This window comes from Pieris brassicae, chromosome 3, assembly GCF_905147105.1.
Source record: "Pieris brassicae chromosome 3, ilPieBrab1.1, whole genome shotgun sequence".
Classification (NCBI taxonomy): Eukaryota; Metazoa; Arthropoda; class Insecta; order Lepidoptera; family Pieridae; genus Pieris; species Pieris brassicae.
Window position 1 is genome coordinate 2,269,032 of NC_059667.1, and position 22,279 is coordinate 2,291,310.

At 33.1% G+C, this 22,279-nt stretch overlaps 1 protein-coding gene across 1 annotated transcript in view; it reads right to left on the bottom strand.

Moving 5' to 3' along the window:
* Positions 1–22,279, bottom strand: part of LOC123707498 (nephrin) — a 354,939-nt gene that overhangs the window by 64,509 nt on the left and 268,151 nt on the right. Inside the window, exons 10-13 of the mRNA XM_045657591.1 lie at positions 11,886–12,045; positions 4,588–4,786; positions 3,624–3,727; positions 3,065–3,206 (exon numbers count right to left, since the gene is read on the bottom strand). Coding sequence (XP_045513547.1) covers positions 3,065–3,206; positions 3,624–3,727; positions 4,588–4,786; positions 11,886–12,045 — 605 coding nt within the window. The remainder of the gene's footprint in view (positions 1–3,064; positions 3,207–3,623; positions 3,728–4,587; positions 4,787–11,885; positions 12,046–22,279) is intronic.

Below are 22,279 nucleotides of genomic sequence, written 5' to 3' on the forward strand. Positions count from 1 at the left end.
TAACTATAGCACGAGGTTTTTCTACAAGGATTACTAGAATTATTACTACAAACAAATTATGCGCTCAATGATATTTGAAATGCCTCAATTATAATAAAAAAACGTTATACATGCATTTAAATCCAATAAAATGACAAATGTCAAAAATAAAATCCTATATCCGCAAATATTTTGTTGAAATAAAATATCTAGGATTCCCTTTTTAGTTTATGAAATAATAAAAAGAAGTAATATTAGTATTATGTATAGATTTAACTTACACATTCAAATCCTGAAAATCTGAAATATTTCCAAACCAATTCGACTTAGGGTCCTTCAAGAAAAAAGCGTACCAATTCTTGAAAGGCCGGCAACGCACTTGAGGCACGCACGAGCCTTCTGGCAATGTGAGTGTCCATCACATTCACATGTCACTGAACATCAGTTGAGCCTCCTTTTTTTTTAAATTTAAAAAAAAATGTTCTACCCACTGCTAAAAATACTCTGTGTACAGGCCCTTCCCCCTCGTTGGCAAACGGTGCCGCTTATTAGTAAAATGTTGCTTTTTATTGCGAGGGTAGCTCAAGAGGTATGATTAGAGAGGTCTTCATTAGCTCAGTTTGAGTCTGCCCGTGTAATTAAGTGGACGTAATGTCTATTTAACGTGGCTCTTATTTATTTTTATCATTAAATTTATATGGCCTCTTTCCGCTACCGACTCATTTAACGTTGTCTTGCAATGGAAAATGGTGTATTTATGCCGCAACTTATATAATTTTAAAGAGAAAAAATATTTATAATGAACTACCCTACAAGGGTGGTATGAATCGAAAGTGTTCCGGAAAAAAAGAGTAATCCTAAATTTAAATATAATTTTTTCACATACACATCATTTAGTCAATTAGGGAACTCAATGTACACTTATGAACGTCAATAAAGAAATACATATTTAATGCTTCTAATTTTACATTTACTGCCAGTTTTCAAATTAATGGACGAAGAGAAGAACTGTCAATAAACTCTCCGCAGCTCTTTTTAATCGCCAATGTTTTTTTTATTATTACACAAAATTCAACATGATATCTTTAACTAAGTACTTAACTGTAATAATTAAAAACAATAGAAAAAAACATGGTAAAATAGGAGCAGACACAATCTCGTTGGAACAACATGTTCCTAACATCACCGCATACACGAATTCAAATCCGACCAGTCACCACAAGTAGCACCCGTTCGCGAGTATGACAGTTCAAATAAAAACTTTTATTCAAAATTAGAACAGGACTTTCACTTACATTAGTCGCAGTACTATCTAGATGAATCAAGATTGACAATAATTAAACATTTGTACACCGATCTAAGTCCGATGAGTCACAAGTAGCACTCGTTCACAAGCACCACGCATGGTCAGCGGAGAAGACAATTACACTTCATACGTATATTAATGGTGAGTTTACATAAGATAAGAATGAGACCTTTAATGAATAGAATTTTATAGAACAAAATGAATTTTGGATATGGCCCGATTATCCCCTAAACTTATTTGAAAAGGCTTACATAAAAGCCTACATTAGTTACCCAAAGGGTTCGGAATTAACTTTATAATATACATAACAATGATCGTAATAATTATTCAACGTACGTAAAGTTATTAATTTATAATAGATTTTGCAACCCTTGGAGTAGAGACTTGTTAAATATTTACGTTGGCGCCTGGTAGACAGTACCGGTGAGTCCAGACCTTTAGTTGCTCAACGAATAAGTATCTACATAGTGGAAACACAATCATTCAACATCTTATGAACGTCAATATTTACAAATAAAAAATCATAATATATATTAATAATCAATTTCCAAATGGGCGTGGTCCAAGCGGGTGAGAAGAGCCAAAGTTTTGATGAATACTGCAGTTGAAACTACGGTATTTTATTTATGTTCATAACAGATTTCCTATGGCCAATATCAGAGATATTATAAAGCCTAAACTATACAAAATATTTGTTATAACGGAAAGCCGTCTACACCATTTATACATCTATATTCTTTTAATATGTACAGAAAAGAGGAAGCATGGTTTCACTCACATCACCTCCTAGGGGTGTAATACATCCACGAACTTTTCAAAGAAAACTTTCCCAGGTGTAACTGGACAGATGCTAACTGCTTCAGTTATTCATGAATGAATTTGTTGTTCCAGGTCACACCTGGTCAAACTGGACATTCAACCAGATGTACGTGTAGTTTAGGGTTTCTTAGACTTCAGGGTCACACCGTTTTTATGAGTGCTTTGTCAGCCACTATAAGAACTTAAGAATGTGTGAGTACATAAGAAGTCAATATATTTTACTGTTTTATAAATTTGTTTTTAATTATAATAATTTTTTTAAATCGTACAACACTTATGACGGTTCAGTATTTGGGTTTAAACCAAATAAAGTTTATCTTAATTAAAAAGCTATTATTTTATTTTGATTTATTTCTTTCATATTCTGTGATAGACAACACTATAAAAGTTTGAGTATTTTTTTTAGATGAAATAACAACAATTAAACAACTGATGTTAACTATGTCACTGCTTACAGTATTTTAGGCCATGTTCAGATAGCAAAATTAAACATACAACTCACATGAGCGTGCGTTAGGGAGCGGCGCTCAGGGAAAAGGTCTCTAGACGCAGGCGAACGCGCGCTTTATAGGTATGTAACGTTCGTTGGTTGGTTGGCACATTTTTGTGTGACTTGTTTTCGTATTCAAAATTAATGAATCTGAAGATATGTAATTTAACCACAAAATCATCGCTTCTTTCATGGCCATTTTCTAAGCTCTATCGAAACAGACTGATGAGCTCTCGCAAGGCTCTTGTTGTTTGAATTCTTTATAAATTTGATCGCGCGTTGACCTACGTTAACGCATGTTACATGTGAACAAGGCTTAGATATTATGTTAGACTTTCTATATCAGGTTGTCAAAGACGTCTGTAATTGTTTTTTTTATAAGTAACATAAAACCATATAGCGATATGTAGTTTATGAATTAACCAGGGTGAATTTTATAAATTTTAGAAACAATAGGCAGTAATAAGTACCTGGGTGTCCCCTCGTTTCCTGAATAGACTTCGAGTAGAAAATGCTGCGGCAGGCCCCCATCAAAGCCCGCCACACAGGACACTTCGACAGAATCTGATGTTTGATTCCACAACGTACAGTTCCTCGGTGCATGGGGCTTGCCTGGAAATATCAATATTTAATATATTATTATAACATATATCAATGACATTATTGTCCATAAAGGATTGTATATGTAAATTTAGTCTCACCAAAATTAAAGGAAATCTCCTTTCCGTATAAAATTATTCACCTTATTTCAAAGTAAAAGAATATCGAAAAACTGAAAGGCTTTGGCCTCGTTTGGACAAAAGGTCAAGGCAAGGTCACGCACTTAGTATATTAAATGTAGGAATTCGATTCTGAATGTTATAACAATCGGAAAATAGATTCCATTATAAAGAAAGTTACTTAGTAGGTGCAATGTGACCTCGTCCTCATGAGTTATTATTTCCAAAAAAATGTACAGTCATACTAATAATGCGTTTATATAAACAATAATGATAATATAAAGGTGAATTTCTAAGAAAAAGGTCTTACCCGCTGCAACCATTTGGAAGACGCAAGGCGTCAGCTGGTTTCCCACTTCATTAGACGCTGAACAGGATAATGTGCCATAGTCCAGGTCTGCTACTGGTGTGTATCTATAATTAAAGCAATATTATAGTGAAAATAACGGTACTTTTTAAAAATGGTTTCTTAATAATAATAACAACCAATGGCGCTACAATTCTCGGCTTCAGATTTCGAAACTTAAACGACAATTTTTTTACTTATTATTATTTAGTATTGTCTTTTGTTAACATAGCTTTTACACATTGAAATACGACAATTTTTAACCGGATTAAAGCTATTTGTATTATTATAAACTTATAATTATTTACATAATTTTAAATTGAAAATTTTCCGACATTTCGCGTGCTATACAGCGTGCGTGGTCACGGTGACCGAAGTCAAAAGGTGTTGAATGTCAAAAAGTATCACAGCTGTAGAGTAAAGTTGTGTTATCTGTATTTATTTCCCCGGAGTTGATATCGATTAAAAGATGACAGGTTTTTGCAGAAATGACTCACGGTGTCCTCTATTTTCGCGGATTGTTTGTCTTGGGGTTTTAATGTGTGTTTGATAACGTTAGGCCGTCTTTTCTATTGAAATTGGGGTGTTTTTTTTTTATTTCAATGCCTTCGAAGAATCTTTTTTTCTTTGAATTTGATGAAATATTGTTTTCTTATTATTATTTTGAAATGATCAAGAACCAGATAAATACATCTGAGGCCAAGACTAAGAGTTATAGGCCCATTATTTTATAAGATAGGGGCAAACGAGTGTATGAGCTCATGGACACCCTTTTTGGTGGGTGCATAGCCAGCCTTTAATGTAACATTAATACAACTTACCTAAAGGACTGTTCAAATAAAAGGAAACTTTTTCCAAATAAATCATTTGTAGCTCTTTAAGTATTTTTCACTTGCAATTTTACCATTTTTAAAAGAATAAAACCTACTTGAGACTAGACGCGCTCCCGTTTGATGTATATCGGTCCGCAGCAACATCTATTGTTTCACCAGAGTTATTGAACTTCCATTTGAAAACTGCAGCCGGTGGATCCGCGTCCACCTCACATACGATCACAACTGACTCTCCTCTTGCTGCCCCTACCACTGATACACCAGTAGTACTACCAGTACGGCATGAAGGAGCGTCTGAAAAAAAGTTAGAATAAAGTGGAAGTGTAGAATATAATTTTCTACAGTGAGATAAGGAAAAAATAAAAATAAAACAGATTAAGCAATATTAACAAGGGCTTGCAAGTCTTCTATGGAGAAGGAAAAGCTTTGAAGCGGACTTCAGATTATAGATTCAGCTTCCAGTGCCCGTCTTTCCTCTACGACGTCTAAGTATTTAAGAAAATGCTGGGCTGGCTTTTTATGGCTCAATTGTATTAAAAAAAAGATTTAATATTTGGCAAGACCTAAAAAAATACCTATTGATACTAATAAAACCTACAATATTATTAAGTTAAAAGAAAATTTAAATATGTACTGAAGTGTAACTGATATCGTTAGCCTTGATAGAAACCAATAAATACGACGTGGAAATGTCGAATTATGTTAAAAAGCGCTTTGATAGAAAAATTCTAAACTGAGAGTATAGAATGTTTTTAAGGGCCTTATTGGGGTTATATCATCACATAACAATCATAGTATTGTAACGTAACTGTGTTCTATAATAGTTCTATTTTACGTTATCCTAAGTGTGGATGGGAATAACTTGTGGATGAATACAGAAGCATTTATGTCTTTGTATGTCGTTCCATTTGGACAGTAATTCATATTTTTATAAACCTCTAAAATTCCTGTATAGATTAAGTCTTAAACAATACTCTTGAGGATAGGTCTTGCATCAGAACACTTTAGTAACACTTCTTGCCTTTGAGTGTATTATTTTATTAATTTTTCTATTGTTGATGCTCTACTCTAGGGCAATTTTGACTTTTCTTTTTATATTCTCTGTATATTTCCAAGCCTGTCAATCACAAATAATATACAACTAGATAACTTGACACAAGTCGCAATATCGTTTTCAATATGCCGTGTAAATGAGAAAACATTATCGTATTCCAATCTCGCAATAGAACTATCTCTGTAATAGTTCGCTTTCCGAAGATTGAAACGGAGACATCACGATTGAGGTGGGCCAGATAGTATCTGAAACTCGACTGTCAGAATATATACAAGCTGCTTTGGCCGTTATAACTTTAGCCACAAGGGTTCTTTTAGCGTGTCTAAAGCAAACATAAGTAAGGTATTTCGGTGTGTTGTAGAGCAATTTGATAGAAATGAGGGGTAAGGTTTGAGTGGAATCGAAGGTGAAATGCATTAAGTGGAGCCGTCCCTTGTAACACGCGAATGGTCAGTAGTCGGTTATGTATGGGACTTTGTGAGATAAATGGGACACATTCCAGCTTTGAAATTCTATACGGTTCAAGTAGCTCTTGCTACGAGTTATTTACTTCGATTACATCACTTGGCTAAATATTACGAAATTATTTTATTATCTAGTCTGTCCCGGTTTGTTTAACATTAATTGAAATAAAGGCTAAGATGCCCTCTGAAATATTTCCAAACCGTACGACTTAAGGGTCCTTCAAGAAAAGAGCGTACCAATTCTTTAAAAGGCCGGCAGCGCACTTGTTAGCACTCTGGCATTGAGTGTCGATGGGTGGCAGTATCTTAGCATGTTAGCCTCTTGCCCGTTTGTCCCCTGTCCTTTATATAAAAAAGACCAGTCTATGCTACTTAGGGAAAATGTAGTAATAAAACGTTATCAAAAAAAAGTTATCCTATATTAGTAAAAAAAAATTATTTAATATTTTATTTTTAGGCATGTTTTATTTAGGACATATTATTTAACTTTTGAATTCGGTTTCCTTACGATGTTTTCCTTCACCAAAAGACGTTCACAGATGAAACAAACAGGAGGACCTCAGTCACTAAGCCGGCATTGTATATACATAAATTATGAATAATACATTTTCATGAACTAAAAGCATCCAATAAAGCTATATCTTTTTGAATTTAATGCAAAATGTTATGCGGTTTAATGGATAAAATTTGCGATAGATTAAAACAAATATCACTGATTCGTGAAATTATATTTTAAAAAGCTTTTAACTGATGCTTGAATTAATTACGTATGTATGTTTTTGAAAAAGGTGAATGCTTTTCAAATGAGAGGAATTCTTTAATAAAATTTCATTGTTCTATTTTCACTTTTCTTTGTTTTAGCGATGAACAAGAAAATGCACTTACTTGATTGCGTTCACACGTATTTGTTTCGTAGAAAGTTACGATTATTAGAACAGGCGCGCGAATTCGTAAGTTTTTTTTGTTATTATAAATCACTAGATGCTCTCGTGCAGCTCGAATTTCGCCTTATTTTTTTACATAACCTACGCTACATACAGCTACATACCAACATTTGGAACAATTTTCTATACTTTCCCATAGATACTATTAGTTTTTTACGAATAACTATTCGTTACTAACAATTTTTTTTCATTGCGAGATTGGCGCATAACAATATATTTTGCGATTAATTTTTATTCAAATATTACTTTAAGATGTGGAAAATCACACTTAGAAACATTTTGTAAAACAAATTTAAAAAAGAGTAGACTGCCGGCACTGAATTTCGTAAATCTTTGTCATCGTTACAGATAAATGTATGTCGTTGAACCATTATACAGCCTAGCAAGTGACTTTGAAATTATCCTTCTTCATGCGCAATTAGCAGTGTAAGAAAGGAAACTGTAAGTAAAAGTTTTCGTCTACTCAGCTATGAAGATGTCACTTAATACTTTATAATTAATAGCCAAATTAGTTAAATATCTAACCGGTTCTTCCAAAAGCAAAGTTCTCATGTTCAACTGACGCCTTTCAGATTCACCTTAGATTATATGACGATATTTCTTTTACTACGCTGCTCGTGTTCACATTAGAAATCTAGCTGCATCCATCTTTTGATAAAATTATTATTCCTATCGTTCTACTTATGTCACTACCTTTAGAATCTTTCAGGAATTTTGACAGTGCTAAGAAGTAACGTTTGTTATATTTGTTTTATACTTCGTTAATTTTACTATATTACTAAAGTTTTAGTTAAACTCCGTCTGGGTTTTGCGGAGGAAACTGCTTTTAGGGGTAAGACTTTTACATGTTCTGGCTACTTTTTTGACTCTCAATCCTGAGGTTGTGCATTCGAATTACGGCTGTGCACCAATTCATTTTTCTATGTCTACAATAAACACTCGCTCATACTGATAAGAAAAACATCGTGAGGAGACCGCCATAGGTCTAAAAAGTTACAGCGTGTGTCAGGCACAGATGGCTGATCACCTTATTGCCTAAAAATGATCACGTAATCGACACAGAGGTTATTGTAACACTGAGTTTTTTTTTGTAAGCTTTTGTGATAGAAATAAGTGTTTATTGTACATCTAATGTAAGTGCCAATGGGCGGTCCATCGGCCATCTTATAAAGTCTCGAGTCTACGTTTTCTTCCAGTTCCATATAAAAAGTAACCCAATAAAGCAATCGTCTTGCACTGATAATTGGTTAAAAAAAGGACGATGTCACATCGCGGAAACTTCATTCCAAAACAATTTTCTCGTGTTGGTAGAATTTATTGCAACATTTTCCGGCATGGGCCCATTAAAAATTCCCATCTTGTTTCATCCCATCTCACGATTTGGGGTATAAGAAATTTACCCGTTACGATACGATATCGTATATATAATTAGTTTTTTAGTTGTTTCAGAAGATTTAAGTATATACGTATACAATAGAATCTTCTAAAAAATAAAAAGGAGAATTTATTTTGGATTAGTATTACATAAAACTAAATTTCTCTAGCAGCTAGCTAATCTCTCAGCTAGTCTCGCTAAGCAGATTGTTATAAAGGACAAGACATTTCATGGTCATTCGCGTTTATATGTATTTAATAAGGTGGATAAAAGGTTTAGAAAGAACCACTGTAGGAACCGTATATACAGAAGAAAGCATACATAGAGAAATTTGGAAAAAGCTGGAGGAACCCTTTACCCGTGAAGGGGTAAATAATTAAAAATTCAAACAAATTTAAAAAGTTTCGCCCCAGTCACAGTGTACACAGGCTGCATTTCCTCGCTGTATTACGAAACTTATTCGTTGAGCGAGAAAGCACCAGCTTTGGGGTCACCAGTACTATCTACCAGGCGCCAACTTACACCTTTAATTAGCGCCTGTATACTTGAACTCCACAGCCCATGAGTCCCTACTCCAAGAAACACAATCGAAGTTGGAGGAAATATTCTTATATTGTATATTTAGATATGTATTAGTATTGATCGATTATTAAAAACCCAATACATTTTAAATTTATATGTATTTTGTATCTATATTATTATTCTATAGTTATTTTAAACCATGACATGTTTTATGTGTAATGTGATACATAATAACATAGCATTATTAATTTAAAAATATCGTATACTAAGTCGTACAATGTAAAAATTCATCCAACTACAACAGATACTGTAACGTAACGATCGCAGTCACCTGAGCCTCTTATTTCTACCGGTTGTAAAATCAAAATTGAACTGGGCTGTTTCTATAGCGATTTAATAAATTTACGTCACAAAAGGTACCTTTTTAACCGTAAATATAAACAAACAAGAACAAATAATGACGAGCAGTACTAGGGGCTTCAGCGTGAGACATTCACGAGGGTCGTAGTGCACCCTTGCTGTGCACTAAGGGATAATGTGTTGACATTTTATTTACACTTTTTGCGCAAGACTGAAATGGTATTATTTGCACTCGAGGCTTTTTTTTGATTGGGCAACTCGAGACGTTTTTGGCCTAATAAACTTTATACAGATTTTAAAAAGCAAAGTACCCAGTAGAACATGGTTTACGCCTTCCACAGATTCAAAAAAATTAATGGCGCTATAATCTTTTTAGGTCTGGGCTTCAGATTTATGTACCTGTTTCATGATTTTAATCTAATCGAATAGGCAAGTAGGTGATCAGACTTCTGTGCCTGACGCACGCCGTCGAATTTTTGGGTCTGTATCTGTAGCTGTAGGTAAGCCGGTATCCTCACGACATTTTCCTTCACCATTCGAGCTAATGTTAAATGGGTACATAGAAATAAAATCCATTGGTGCACAGCCGGGGATCGAACCTACGGCCTCAGGGATGAGTCGCACGCTGAAACAACTAGGCCAACACTGCTGCTGCTTCCACAGATTCACCTCAGATTATATAATTATTTCATTGACACGAATAAACGGGGAAACGTATCGGAGTCGCTTGAGTAGTCACTAAGAGTTAATTAACAAGAAACTCTTAAGTGTAGGGCGGGGCTCCGAGAAACTCATCCAAGGCGAATAAAAACTGTTGTATTTGTTACATCAAATTATTATTCCTTTCGTTCTACTTATGGGTGACTAATGTAAACACATTCTCACTTGTTAAGCAATAAAGCAATGATTGGCATTTCAAAGATCGTGTGGGCGTTTCATCAGCCTAATTAGAACAGAGAATCACAACTTGAAATTCCAATAAACGCAATACTCCACGATTCAATTAAGTTAATATCAAATTTCTCGACGTTCAAACTCTATCTTCAGTGCTCTTTACTACGTGAGCGTTACATTTGTACATTTCTAAAGCATCTATAAAAGACCTGGCATTTTATTTGGTAATTAATATTAATAGCGAATTTATATTAATAGTATCATTGGGTAAGATAAACGTGACTTTTAGTCCAACTTCCGTGCGTGAATAATGTAATGAATTTCGACGTGATTAGTCGTCTTTCTCAGGCTATTATATATAAGGATAAATAAAATGTAAACGATAATTAGATCAATTAATTGGTGCACGCCCGGCTATAGGGTTAACAGCACACATACTTTGCTAACATTCCACATATACGTGGTATACCAAATACTTCAGTAAACTAATAATTTTGAATATAGAACATCACAGTCTCCACGCAATCATTCCTCCAGGTCTTAATTTCAGCAGAGTGGCCATTATTAATTAATTTTCGTGGCGCGAAAGCATTGTTCGTTCGCACTGATTGTTTCGAATGAGCTCTTAGATTGAAATGAACCGGGCTTTTTCTATTCAAAACAGACCTTGGGAATGAAATTCTGCGATTGTACGCGACGAGCGGAACGTATTCGTGTAATTTACGGAATTTCGCTTTAAAGCTGCATCGAATAATATGAACTAGTTTCAGTGGAAGTATAGTGTTGCGTATATTACTAATATATTAAGCTGAAAGTATTTTCCTGGTTTAATGCTCAAGGTAAAGGAAGATTCATATAATTAAAAGGACATCTAGTTACTCAACAAATACCACTTAATCTAAAATCCGCCAAAAAATATTTATTTATCTATTTCTTGACAATAATATTTTTTTTATTTACTGTATACTTTTACACAAGACTATAACTTACACTGCTTATTTTTTCTATTAAGTATTATTATTAATACATTATTTTTATTTTTCTGCGACTGAACCACAAACTAGCGGTTGTGATTTCTAGTATAATGACCAGTGCTGTGAAACAGTGTGCTCCTCAGCGTACTGCCAGCGCCAGTTGGCATTAGTTCTATAAAGATTCTTCATTATATTTGGTGTGTTACGTTAGTAATAAATGTTATGTCTATGTCTAATTTATTCTCGTTTTTTTTGGCGGCAATGTATGTATGTATAAATTTTTAACAATCGACAAAATATACTACGTTAGTTAAAATAATATTATTCAATTAATGATTATTTCAGTGAAACATTATAATTAACATTAGTTTGAGAATCTAATAATATATATTAATAATGTGATGAACGATGACAAGAGGCCACATGGGATGTCGTTGATCACTTGGAAGATGGAACAGGCTTAGGTATGGAATGCTACTTGTGTGGACACTTTAGCTCCATCGCAACTCCCTCGGACAAGCAAAAAAGCTGTGACTTCACAATCGACGGTTGCTTTACATTAAAAAAAATATTGTTTTGCCGGCCATCTGATCCATGAGTTCTATCTAAGTCACGAAGTTATAAACGTAACTGCATTAAAAACCTTATAATTCAAAAGAATCTATTTACAATTGCCTCCTTATTCATAAAAAATGCAGCCTAGTAGTAATACTTATCCATCTCTTTTTATCAAAGCCTAAATAAAATTTGACAGAAAGAGACCAAAACTTTCACTCAATTCCTTATAAATATTGAACTGAACATACATTTTACTCTAAAATGCAGCTCATTGGAGACAGTCTCCCCCTCAGCATTGAGTGCAGAGCAGGCGTATCTTCCACTGCTATACCTCGTCACCTTCTGCAGTACGAGACTCTGGTTACTATGAAACACGCGTGCGGTTGCATTGTGTGCGAGGGGTCGATCCTGAAACGAAAAACAATTCTTAGTTCTTATAATATAATTATTTAGCGGATATACAAACGAATTATACATAGAAGATATAATGTCTCGAAACGTCGTTATATTTATAATGAAAAGGCAAAATTATTCATATTTCAATTAAAAAACACATAATTAATTCGTCTAAAATAAGATCTCTGGTAATAAATTGACCCGCAATCAGGATAGGAAAATCGTTAAAACTAAATATTATCCCGACAATTTGGTACTGTCTTCACAACTTAAATTAACTGTCAATATAATAAAAACCACGGTTAATTTAATAATTGATGGATTAATATCAATTTAAAAAATACTTGTATGTTTTTAATTGCCAGACAGACATTATTATTACTAAACTTTTATTGCTGACACCAAGTATAATAATATATATTAAGACTGATTTAAGTTAAATAAAAAAAAACTTAATTTTAATATATAGATAAAACTTAATCTAATACGGCACTTGACCCGTTTTGGTCATCAGCGTGTCCTGTGACACAGGCCTCTTCCAGCTGCTTCCATAATTTTCTGATGTTAGCTATTCTTGTCCAAGTTGTGCCTCCTATTCTCTTTATATCGTCTGCCCATATCTTGCTCTGTCTTCCTCTTTTCCCTTTTTCCATCGCGTGGTTGCCATTGTATCATTATTTTTGTCCATTTTAACGTGTTATCTCTCGTCTTGTGCCCGGTCCAGCGCCATTTCAATTGCTTTATTTTATTTATGATCTTCTCTACTTTGGTCGCTGATCTTACCTCTTCTGTTCTTTTTCGATGTTTCAGTGTTACATGCTTCTTTCCATTCCTTTTTGGCATGAGAGACATTCGTTTCTAATAATACGTGTACATAAGTAGTTAATTTTCTATTAAATTTAATATTCAAAATAGTTTGCTCCCTGTGACAGTTTGCCGTGTAGTGTTAACCTTTAGCAGAGCTTATAAATGTCTATTTATACATATTATTCTTTGGATTTTATTTAATTTTAATTACTAGTTGCATTTTCTTTCGAGTTTCGTGTTAATTAATTATGCACTTCTTATAATTTAATTTCTGTAGGTGTTTCTTGTTTTTATTGTTCCATATAAGGGTTGACTGGAGTAAATCGCTTGTTACCGATAAGACTGCCTGTTGCCTAAGAACTTATGTAACCTACTTACTTTTTGTTTTCTTTATTTGTATAATTATGTATATTACGAAGTATAAATAAATATATAAAAATATCTTTACTCCTGGTAGTATTTCCTCACTCGCGTGAATATTTGTATGTATAGGATATAAAGTATTAAAGAAACAAAGATATGGTTGATGAATTTACAATATTCCTAACCTACATAGTATAATAATAATCAAAAAATATAATGACATTATTATTTATTCAAAATTATTATGCAAAATGTACTAAATTGTTTTTAATTGTGTGCCAAATTTCTTTCCCTAATAAAGATAGTAAATCCTTTTTACGAAACAAAATGGCGGCAGTTAAGGGGAATATGATTATGCACACAAAGGATTCTGTTACCTGGGCCTCTACAATAGAGTGAAGGGTGCTGGAAAGTCCTGATTATTTTTAACAAAAGACTTCTAATTATTAGAAGATAAGAGATGCGATTTGGAGGGTGAGATATACCCTTTTCGTCGTATTGCGTTAATATAGTAGAAACGTAGAAATATGCGTAAATGTACGTGTATCCAGTAGTTTAGGGAAGCATTAGATGTATTTCTTTGGCGTAACAAGATAAAAATCTTTTCATCAATTTTAATCTACGTACGAAAAAACGACATTAAATAAAGTTTATTTAAATATCACAAACATATATTCTACATAATTAAAGAAATGGTCATTTTTTTATTTTATAATGTTGACTATGTTAACTTCAGAGTGCCGGTTTTTCGTAACGGTGTGCGCGCATCGTAAAAAAATACTCGAATATAAAGAATATTTTGTATAGTTACACAGATAATTACCTAAGTAACCGAACATCTGTCAGTGTCATCTGTTATAAAGTCGATTAAATGAAAACATGTAAAATCCCTAAAGAATAACGTAACAAAGTTAAAAACACGTTTTAGCAATCGGTCAGAAGAGCACAAAGAGCTTTTATAAAACAGCCACATTGTAACTGAAAAAGACATTTACGGTTTGAAAGTAGCTGTGTGAATTGAAAATAGAAATTTCACTGTAACAATTGTCAGGGAATCGCTTTGTCAGTTTTTAAAAACAGTTACATTATGCCCCGTTTATTGAATCGTTCGGGAAAGTTACAGACAGTCTACAAGGCTGCCAACCTCGTCATATAACCATACGGATGTTTGAATTCGAAACTGTTAAGTTCAAGCAAGTTTTGGCAACATAGTGAATACTTAAAAAATAATATTTTGTTAAATTATATATCATTATTAATATCATTAGAGCAGTGTTGGCCTAGTAGCTTCAGCGTGCGACTCACATCCCTGAGGTCATAGGTTCGATTCCCGGCTGTGCACCACTGGACTGTCTATATGCCCATTTAACATTAGAACGGTAAAGGAAAACATCGTGAGGAAACCGGCTTGCCTCAGACCCAAAAAGTCGACGGCGTGTGTAAAGCACAGGAGGCTGATCACCTACTTGCCTACTAGATTAACAAATAATAATGAAACAGATACAGAAATCTGAGGCCCAGAACTAAAAAGGTTGTAGAGCCAATAATTTTTTTTAGAGAACCCCTGTCAATTCATCTAATCATTATCGAGAAATGCGTATCAAATATTAATATTATTAAAAGCGTTTCACCTTATTAAACCAGTAAAGCACCTGATACTATGCAAATTAAGTAACTACAAATTTTACTATACAGTCGTAAAATACAGTGGGTGATAATAAGATCGTAAATTTGATTTCAAGATATTATACCAAGTTATGTGTGTCATACGAGCTTAGATGGAATTTAATTTGGCGCACAGCAGCAGACGACCTTGAATAAGTTTTCAGACAGAAAACTTTGGGGCACCCGGTTCTAATTTCAGTAATGTCAATAGATATAATGTGTCCACAATTTTGAATCTACGGTAAAAAGTAAAACACAGTTCCCAGATAGTAATTAGGACTCAAAACCAATTTTCAGTAGAATTCTTATCAAATTATTGTAATTAAAACGTAGTAAGGTGAATAATAATATATGTGATGTATGGTGATTTATAGAATTATGAATGTTTTGTAATAGTCTAATATTGAACTAGGATCGTATTGCCAAAAACATAGAAGATTAAAAACGTGGCACTTTATAATTTACTACCTATGGTTCCATTTATTGTAATCCTATAATATGTAACGTATAGTGATAAATAACATTCCAAGAAAGCATACATTTACATAATGACTCCTTGATGGATATGATTTTAAATTATTAAGTAAAGTGGACGTTTTGGTTGCCTTTTAGTAATGGTAAATAAACCAAAGACAATACTAAATCAATAGTAAAATTACTTAGCAATCAATTCGTTAAAGGTTTTACTTGAAGCGTCGTCGTTTAATTTCAAAAGAACATTACTTCATCAAGCGACCTCTATCGCTAAATCAATTCTCCGTGAAAGGAGTGTAAATTGGATCGTGAGTGTCCATTATGACGTACCGGAGATCATTGAAACCGCGGGGTTTCCGGTGCAAAAGCGTTCAGGAATTACCTGCTGGGATTCTGTTATTAATCGAAGCACGGATTTAAAATTATATACAATTTATAGATGTGAAATTGTTTCGACGTAGAAACTGTTACATTTGATTTCTTAGAGTTTTCAATTCGAATATTTCTATTCGAATATTTCGTTTCTTTGGCTTGCCTTAGTGGTTCGTGGGTCTTCGATTCGATTACCGCGAGTAGAGTTGCAGGTCGATGCAAAAATTTATGTATTATCGTTCAAGTAAATGTCTACAATGAATGGGTTACAGCCGAAAGCCAATAACTGGTGCAAGAATAATGAACGATAAAAACATATATTTTTTAACATTGCTAAACTCCATATATTTCAAGTATTTTAATTAATATTGCATGAACGGGTAACAAATTCAGAACCAATTTAAACAGTGGCTTTTAAAAATACTTGATATATTTTAACTATACTCGTAAATTTTTGGGATTGTACAATCCGTAGATTGAGAAAGTTTTAAAATCAAATTAAAAATATAATTTGTTTTTTTTTTGTATTTGTACGAAAATATTTTATGCAGAGCTACTGTTTTTCCTTTGTCACTAAAACACGGTAAATACAGTATTGTCATATAACATAATTGGGTTATATAATCTCGTCAGAATTCTACAGACGTCCAGAAAGTAACATGAAGCCTTATAAATAATGTTACTTGAGTAATATTACATCTAATTTCATTATTCAGTTCTGTACAAGATACCAAAGGGCCAAGTAATGCGAGTGACTGACATGTACTTGAATATATATTTATTTGTTGGTCTAGCTTGCGGGAGTTACTTTACAACCATCAGCCACTCCAAATCAAATACAATACTTAAGGTCTTATAAAAAAATTGTTTAGAAGCAACGTTAAGACTACATTTTCTTTAAAAACAACATGTGTGTGTAGTTATGAACACGCGTTACAAGTTATACTTCTTAGGTGTAACAAGATAAAAATAATTTGATTTTTTTTATCTTTCGTCTTATTCTACGTTTCTAACATTAGAAAAAAGGTATTTAATACATTGAAAGTTTTATTATAACTTATTATATAGTTCAATAAATTTTATTTAAATATAACAAAATATTTCTACAAAATAAAATAAATGGAGGTTTTCACCACCTTTTGTCACCACCAGCGTTAGATAAGTTTTGCCTAAATAAAGTCTGAAATGCATAAATTTTTATTATTTAATTTATTTTATGATTAAAATTATTGTTTCATTTACGTTAAATCAGATTTTTAAGTCCTGTGAGACCGTATCATATAAAAAAGCTAGTAAAGTTAATATTTTGTCACAGATATAGGCAGACAAGATATTACTAGACGGTATCTAGAGTGGGGTCATAAAGTTCCCGGTGTAATTAGGGTCGGCTCTGGCCTGAATACCAAAGTATTCATATGAAAACTTTGTCATTTTTGTGTATGGAAATCGTAATAAATGTTTGATAATAAAAAAAAAACATAAATTAACACTATTCTCGTTACTAAAAAACATTTTGTACGTTACACCGTGTTAATTACATTTTAATATTATTTTATTAAATAGCTTTTAAAACTTAGGTTATTATATATAATTTATTGTTACAAACGACTTCTAAGTATTTGTACACAAAAACAGGAATAAGACAGAATTTTTATATTACATTGATATTTTTTAAGGCAAGGAGATGATTAACATTTTGCGCCGAGCTTTTTTGTCTCAAACTCTAGGATATCCGATCTATAATGAAGGTTAAAATGGAGTACATATACGTAATATGTAAGTTATTACTAAACTACTCTTACGCCTTATTTCTGAAATGGTTTAATTCAATGGTAGTTCAGAAAACGATGTTCCATTAGTAAAGAAAATGTACTCTTATTAGACTATCACATCAGCCTATATAATCAAAATCTAAAAGACTTCTTTTAAATTCTTTGCATCGGCATTAAAAATCGATTTTTTTCAAAAAGGCGAAATTATTTGTATTCTCTCTCTTCAAAGTCTTCGCTAAAATTAATGTGTCGCCTTATTACTTTGACGTCTCGTGCATAGTTAATACTGTGGGCTGATGTTTTGGTCGTCTTTAGAGCTTAATTGATGGCAGTAATTTGAGACTGAGATTGAAGAGCGAACGACAAAAGGAGCATTTCGGGCGACTCGACAGAACCGCAAAATACAAACATTGTTTGTAGAATTTCATTTTACAGTAGTGGTATACATTTACTGATGATGTTATGTTTTTTGTTTGCAGAGTGATTAGCTTTGTTAGAGAAACTGCCCCTCACGGACTCACAAGCGGTCAGAAGGCGAGCACCTACGTAGTCAGCCTTTTCAGAATTGGTACGTTGTTAATTTTAATATTATAAATATAGCTTTCAATAAATTAAATCGATAAATACATTCATAAACAAAGTTGAACCTAATAATAATGAAATAAATAAAACACTAAAATAAACTTTATCCTGAGAACTGGCAGAAAACACCACCTCTGGAGTTTACGGTAAAATAATAATTACGTTATAATGTTACCGTTATGAAAAAAACTTCTTCATATTGAGGAGTCAAACTCACATCACTAACATATAGTGATGTGGTGGAATCACTTTGATCACCTTCTATATAGCTAACGCTAGGCTTTGAAACAAAATAGTGTTTTTCTTTATCGTGTAGTCATATAAGTTTAAGTTTTTAAACAGTTATCTATATCAACTAGTGGTTATTGAAAGCTACGGTGAGGCCATTTTTTTGTTAGATTTAATTATATTTATATTAAATATAATTTGGCAAAAGACATACAAATATTGTATAACATAATAAATAAATACTTTTGATATCTTATACTGACTTTCTGATTCACTAAATAAAAATTCTCTTGATAATAAAATGTTTTTGCATTTGTAACCAAAACGAACCGTTAACATTCAAGTCCGTGATTCAAATTAAATATTATTTATATCCCAAAACAGCGTGGAAAATTTAAGACAAAAGCCTTAGATCCGTGAAATACGTGAGTGCCTCAAAGGTACCCTGTACTTACATAAGCCGACGGTGTCAGGAATTTTAATAAAATGCCCGGGCGAGGCAAAACCTCCTCTTTGCATTTAATATTTCCTTGATTGACGACTTGGTATATACAGAATGTCTTTGTATTTTTTCGAATTATTCTGACACTCGTTTGTGTATTTCCTTTTAATAACACTCGAAGGCACTTATCGGAAGTTGTATGTTCAATGTAATACAACTTGTGTTATCCTAATGACGTCAGCGTGTTACTCTTATCATTAAGCTCATGGTTTTAAACCCTGGATGTGCACAAATTAACTTTCTTCCGCACAGAAGGATAATCAAAAATCAAAATGAAAATATAGTTACAAAATGTAGACTTATGAACGTCAAAGAAGAAATATAATGCTTCTAATTTAACATTTACTTCCAGTTCTCAAATCAACGGCGTAGAAAGGAAGAGAACAACTGGTGATAAATTCTCTCTTTTTAATCGCCAAGGTTTTTGTTATAGACAATGTTTGAAAGGAGCTTTTTTATGTAATAGCAGGCAAACGGGCAAGAGGCTCACCTGATGTGAAGCGATACCGCCGCCCATGGACACTCACATTGCCAGAAGGCTCGCAAGTGCGTTGCCGGCCTTTCAAGAATTGGTTGGCTGCAACCATTACACCATGACATCTTAAGTAATTAATAGTTAATAAATAATAATAAAACAAGATTTGTCCTCTATCAGCAGGAGGCATGGTGAAATAGGAGCACGCACTTACATTCTCGTGGGAACAGCACGCAAATACATAGTCGAAATAACTAACATCACCGCATATACGAATTCTAGTACGACCAGTCACCACAAGTAGCACCCGTGCAAAAGTATGACGCAACGCTGGCCTTTGCCCCTGTGTCATACAGAATGATCTCGGTGATTAAATAAACTTCACCAAAAAAGGGATGAAATCCTTGAGGGTTGTAGCGCCATTTAATTATTATTATAACTTGTAGTTACTATCGGTATTGGTTTGTTCCTGAGAAAGTTAATTTTAAAGTTGACATTATATAATGGTTAAGTTGACCTTTGATGGTCTAATGCGAACTCCAGGATGTCGGGATCCGCATTTGAAAAGCCAGGTTCAAAGCCGAGCACCAGAGCAATAAACCTATACACGACATTGGTAAGCTGAGTGACTATTTAAACTGGAAAATTCCCTGTTGCATTAATACAAACTATACCGTAACTGTATAATTCAATATTTATCCCCCTATAGATAGTCAATAGTATATCGGTCTAAATACACTATATTAAAGTCCTCCTATCTGTCTTACAGAAAGAGTAATGTTGTAACAATTAAGTACTTTTATTAAAACGACGGAATCACATATTTGTTTCTAAAATTTCCAGAAAGTCAAGAATTCATCTCCATATTTTCTAAATTCAAACTTCAAATTATTGGTAAAACATCCCGCTGAGTTTCGTTAGGAATTGCGCCAAAATTATACGGAGACATCAAAGAGGATTATTCAAAGTCTGACAACGATAATCCTTTGAAAACACTGCTTCTTTCCCTCTCATTCAATTTCCATGTTTTTCACTTCATCGCCTTCAGAGAACATGTTTGCCTGTTGGTAATTAGAATTGCTGCGAAGATCCATATATAAAGAAGCACTGCTTAATAATGTCGTATATTTAATTATTAATAATGAGTATGAAAACTAAAATAAAATATCTAAATATTTTAAATTTAACATTCGCTATCGATTTTACTTGCAACGTTACGTTTCCCTCCTAATATTTTTGTTACTTAGTAAGTGACATAAATAAATTTAAATTAATAAATCATTTTATGTTTATAAGATATATTGTTTTGGATTTTCAAAATGAAATTGTTTCTCGGAAAATACAAAGTTCTTGTTTTTTGATCACACTTTTATAATAATACAACACTTATTGTCTAACTATAACAATTATCCATACCTGAAAATACAAAGAAACGACATTTAAAGTCCACTTCTCAATAATATCCTTTAATCTATCTTTTTATAACAATACAATGCACTAAATAATCTACACGTCATCCGCCATTTCATCGCGCGTCACTCCAATGCATGCCCTACCAACTTCCACAGACAACTTGTAAAAACGCGAATGGCGCCAAATTCAAGTGAATGAAATAACTAGTTCTAACTTCGGCTGAAGGCTGACCATCATTACTATAATGTTTGGTGCAGTTAAGTGGGCATTTCGACATATTGTCTGCACAGCCAGCGTCTACACCTACGACCTTAGGAATTAGAGACCCACGCCAAAGCTACTAGGTGAACACTGCTGATATTTGCTGTGAATAATGTATGATATGTATAATTTAAGAATTGAAGAGGTCAGTTAAAAGCGATAAGGCTTCCGCCTTCCTTTATGTTTAATTATTTTAATTGTACCGTTTTTTGTTACAAAAATATAATACTTTCGTTTAAGATAGTTAGTGAAGTTCGTATATTACACATTTTATTTATTTATTTACGTATGTACGTGTATTACATGGTTAATATCTCATGATATCTCATAATGTTTGATAATACAATTTATCAAACATTATAATCTTAACACAATATCAGGCTTTGATCAAATATTTAGTAATTATTGGGTACAATCGATTTGAAATATTCCAAATTGCAACTTTCACTGTTTTAATAAGAACTATTGAAGCCATCTGAAGTATTCGAGGACTAGGAATTAGGCTAGTGTAACGTTTCTCGTCGGTATTTGTAAACATCTGAATTAGACTGAACACGTAATATTGACTAAGTACTTATATTTTACAAAAGCACTATTTATAACATAATTCTCATATACCGACATGACCAAGTACGGCCTACGATCATAAGGGCATTAGAGCAACTCCATGTGCTGAGGTATCGGAATTATGGAAACTTAAAAAGCAATTGCAAAAGCAACAGGACTTGTTTTGCAAACAATCATATTAACTCCATTTTCATATGAATGAACTTAAACGAGCAAATACCAAAGTTAAACACTGGTATCCTTCCATTACATGCCGTATTTGTGATAATCAGATCATATGTGATTTTCATAGTATAAGAAAGACAATCAATGAAAATAACAGTTGAACTGAAATACGTTAAGTTTAAGAAATTAATTCCTTTCATGTGAAAGAACGCACAAATATTCCTTGACACTTGCCCTAAGCAAGAAGGCATCGAACATGCTATAATTTCTAATCATTTCCATCCAAGTTAAATAATTGTTACCCCGTGTTATTTTACGAAAGTTCGTTCTTAATCGAGTTAGAATGTCGAAAAACCTTAACAAAAGAGATAATAAAAAAAATATGTTTCGGCATAACTGCTACCACCTCCTTCAATTAATTATAATGTGTAAAATTCACATAAATCATGGCTTCAAAACTTCAGGAGGGAAGAGTTGCTGTATTTGGCCCAGGACAAAACACGCTTCACGAGACATGGTAATCCTAAAGTAATGGAGAGGAATAATAAAAATAAGGAAAGTAAAACTCACGATATTAAGGTTGCAAATTGGACGCTTAAA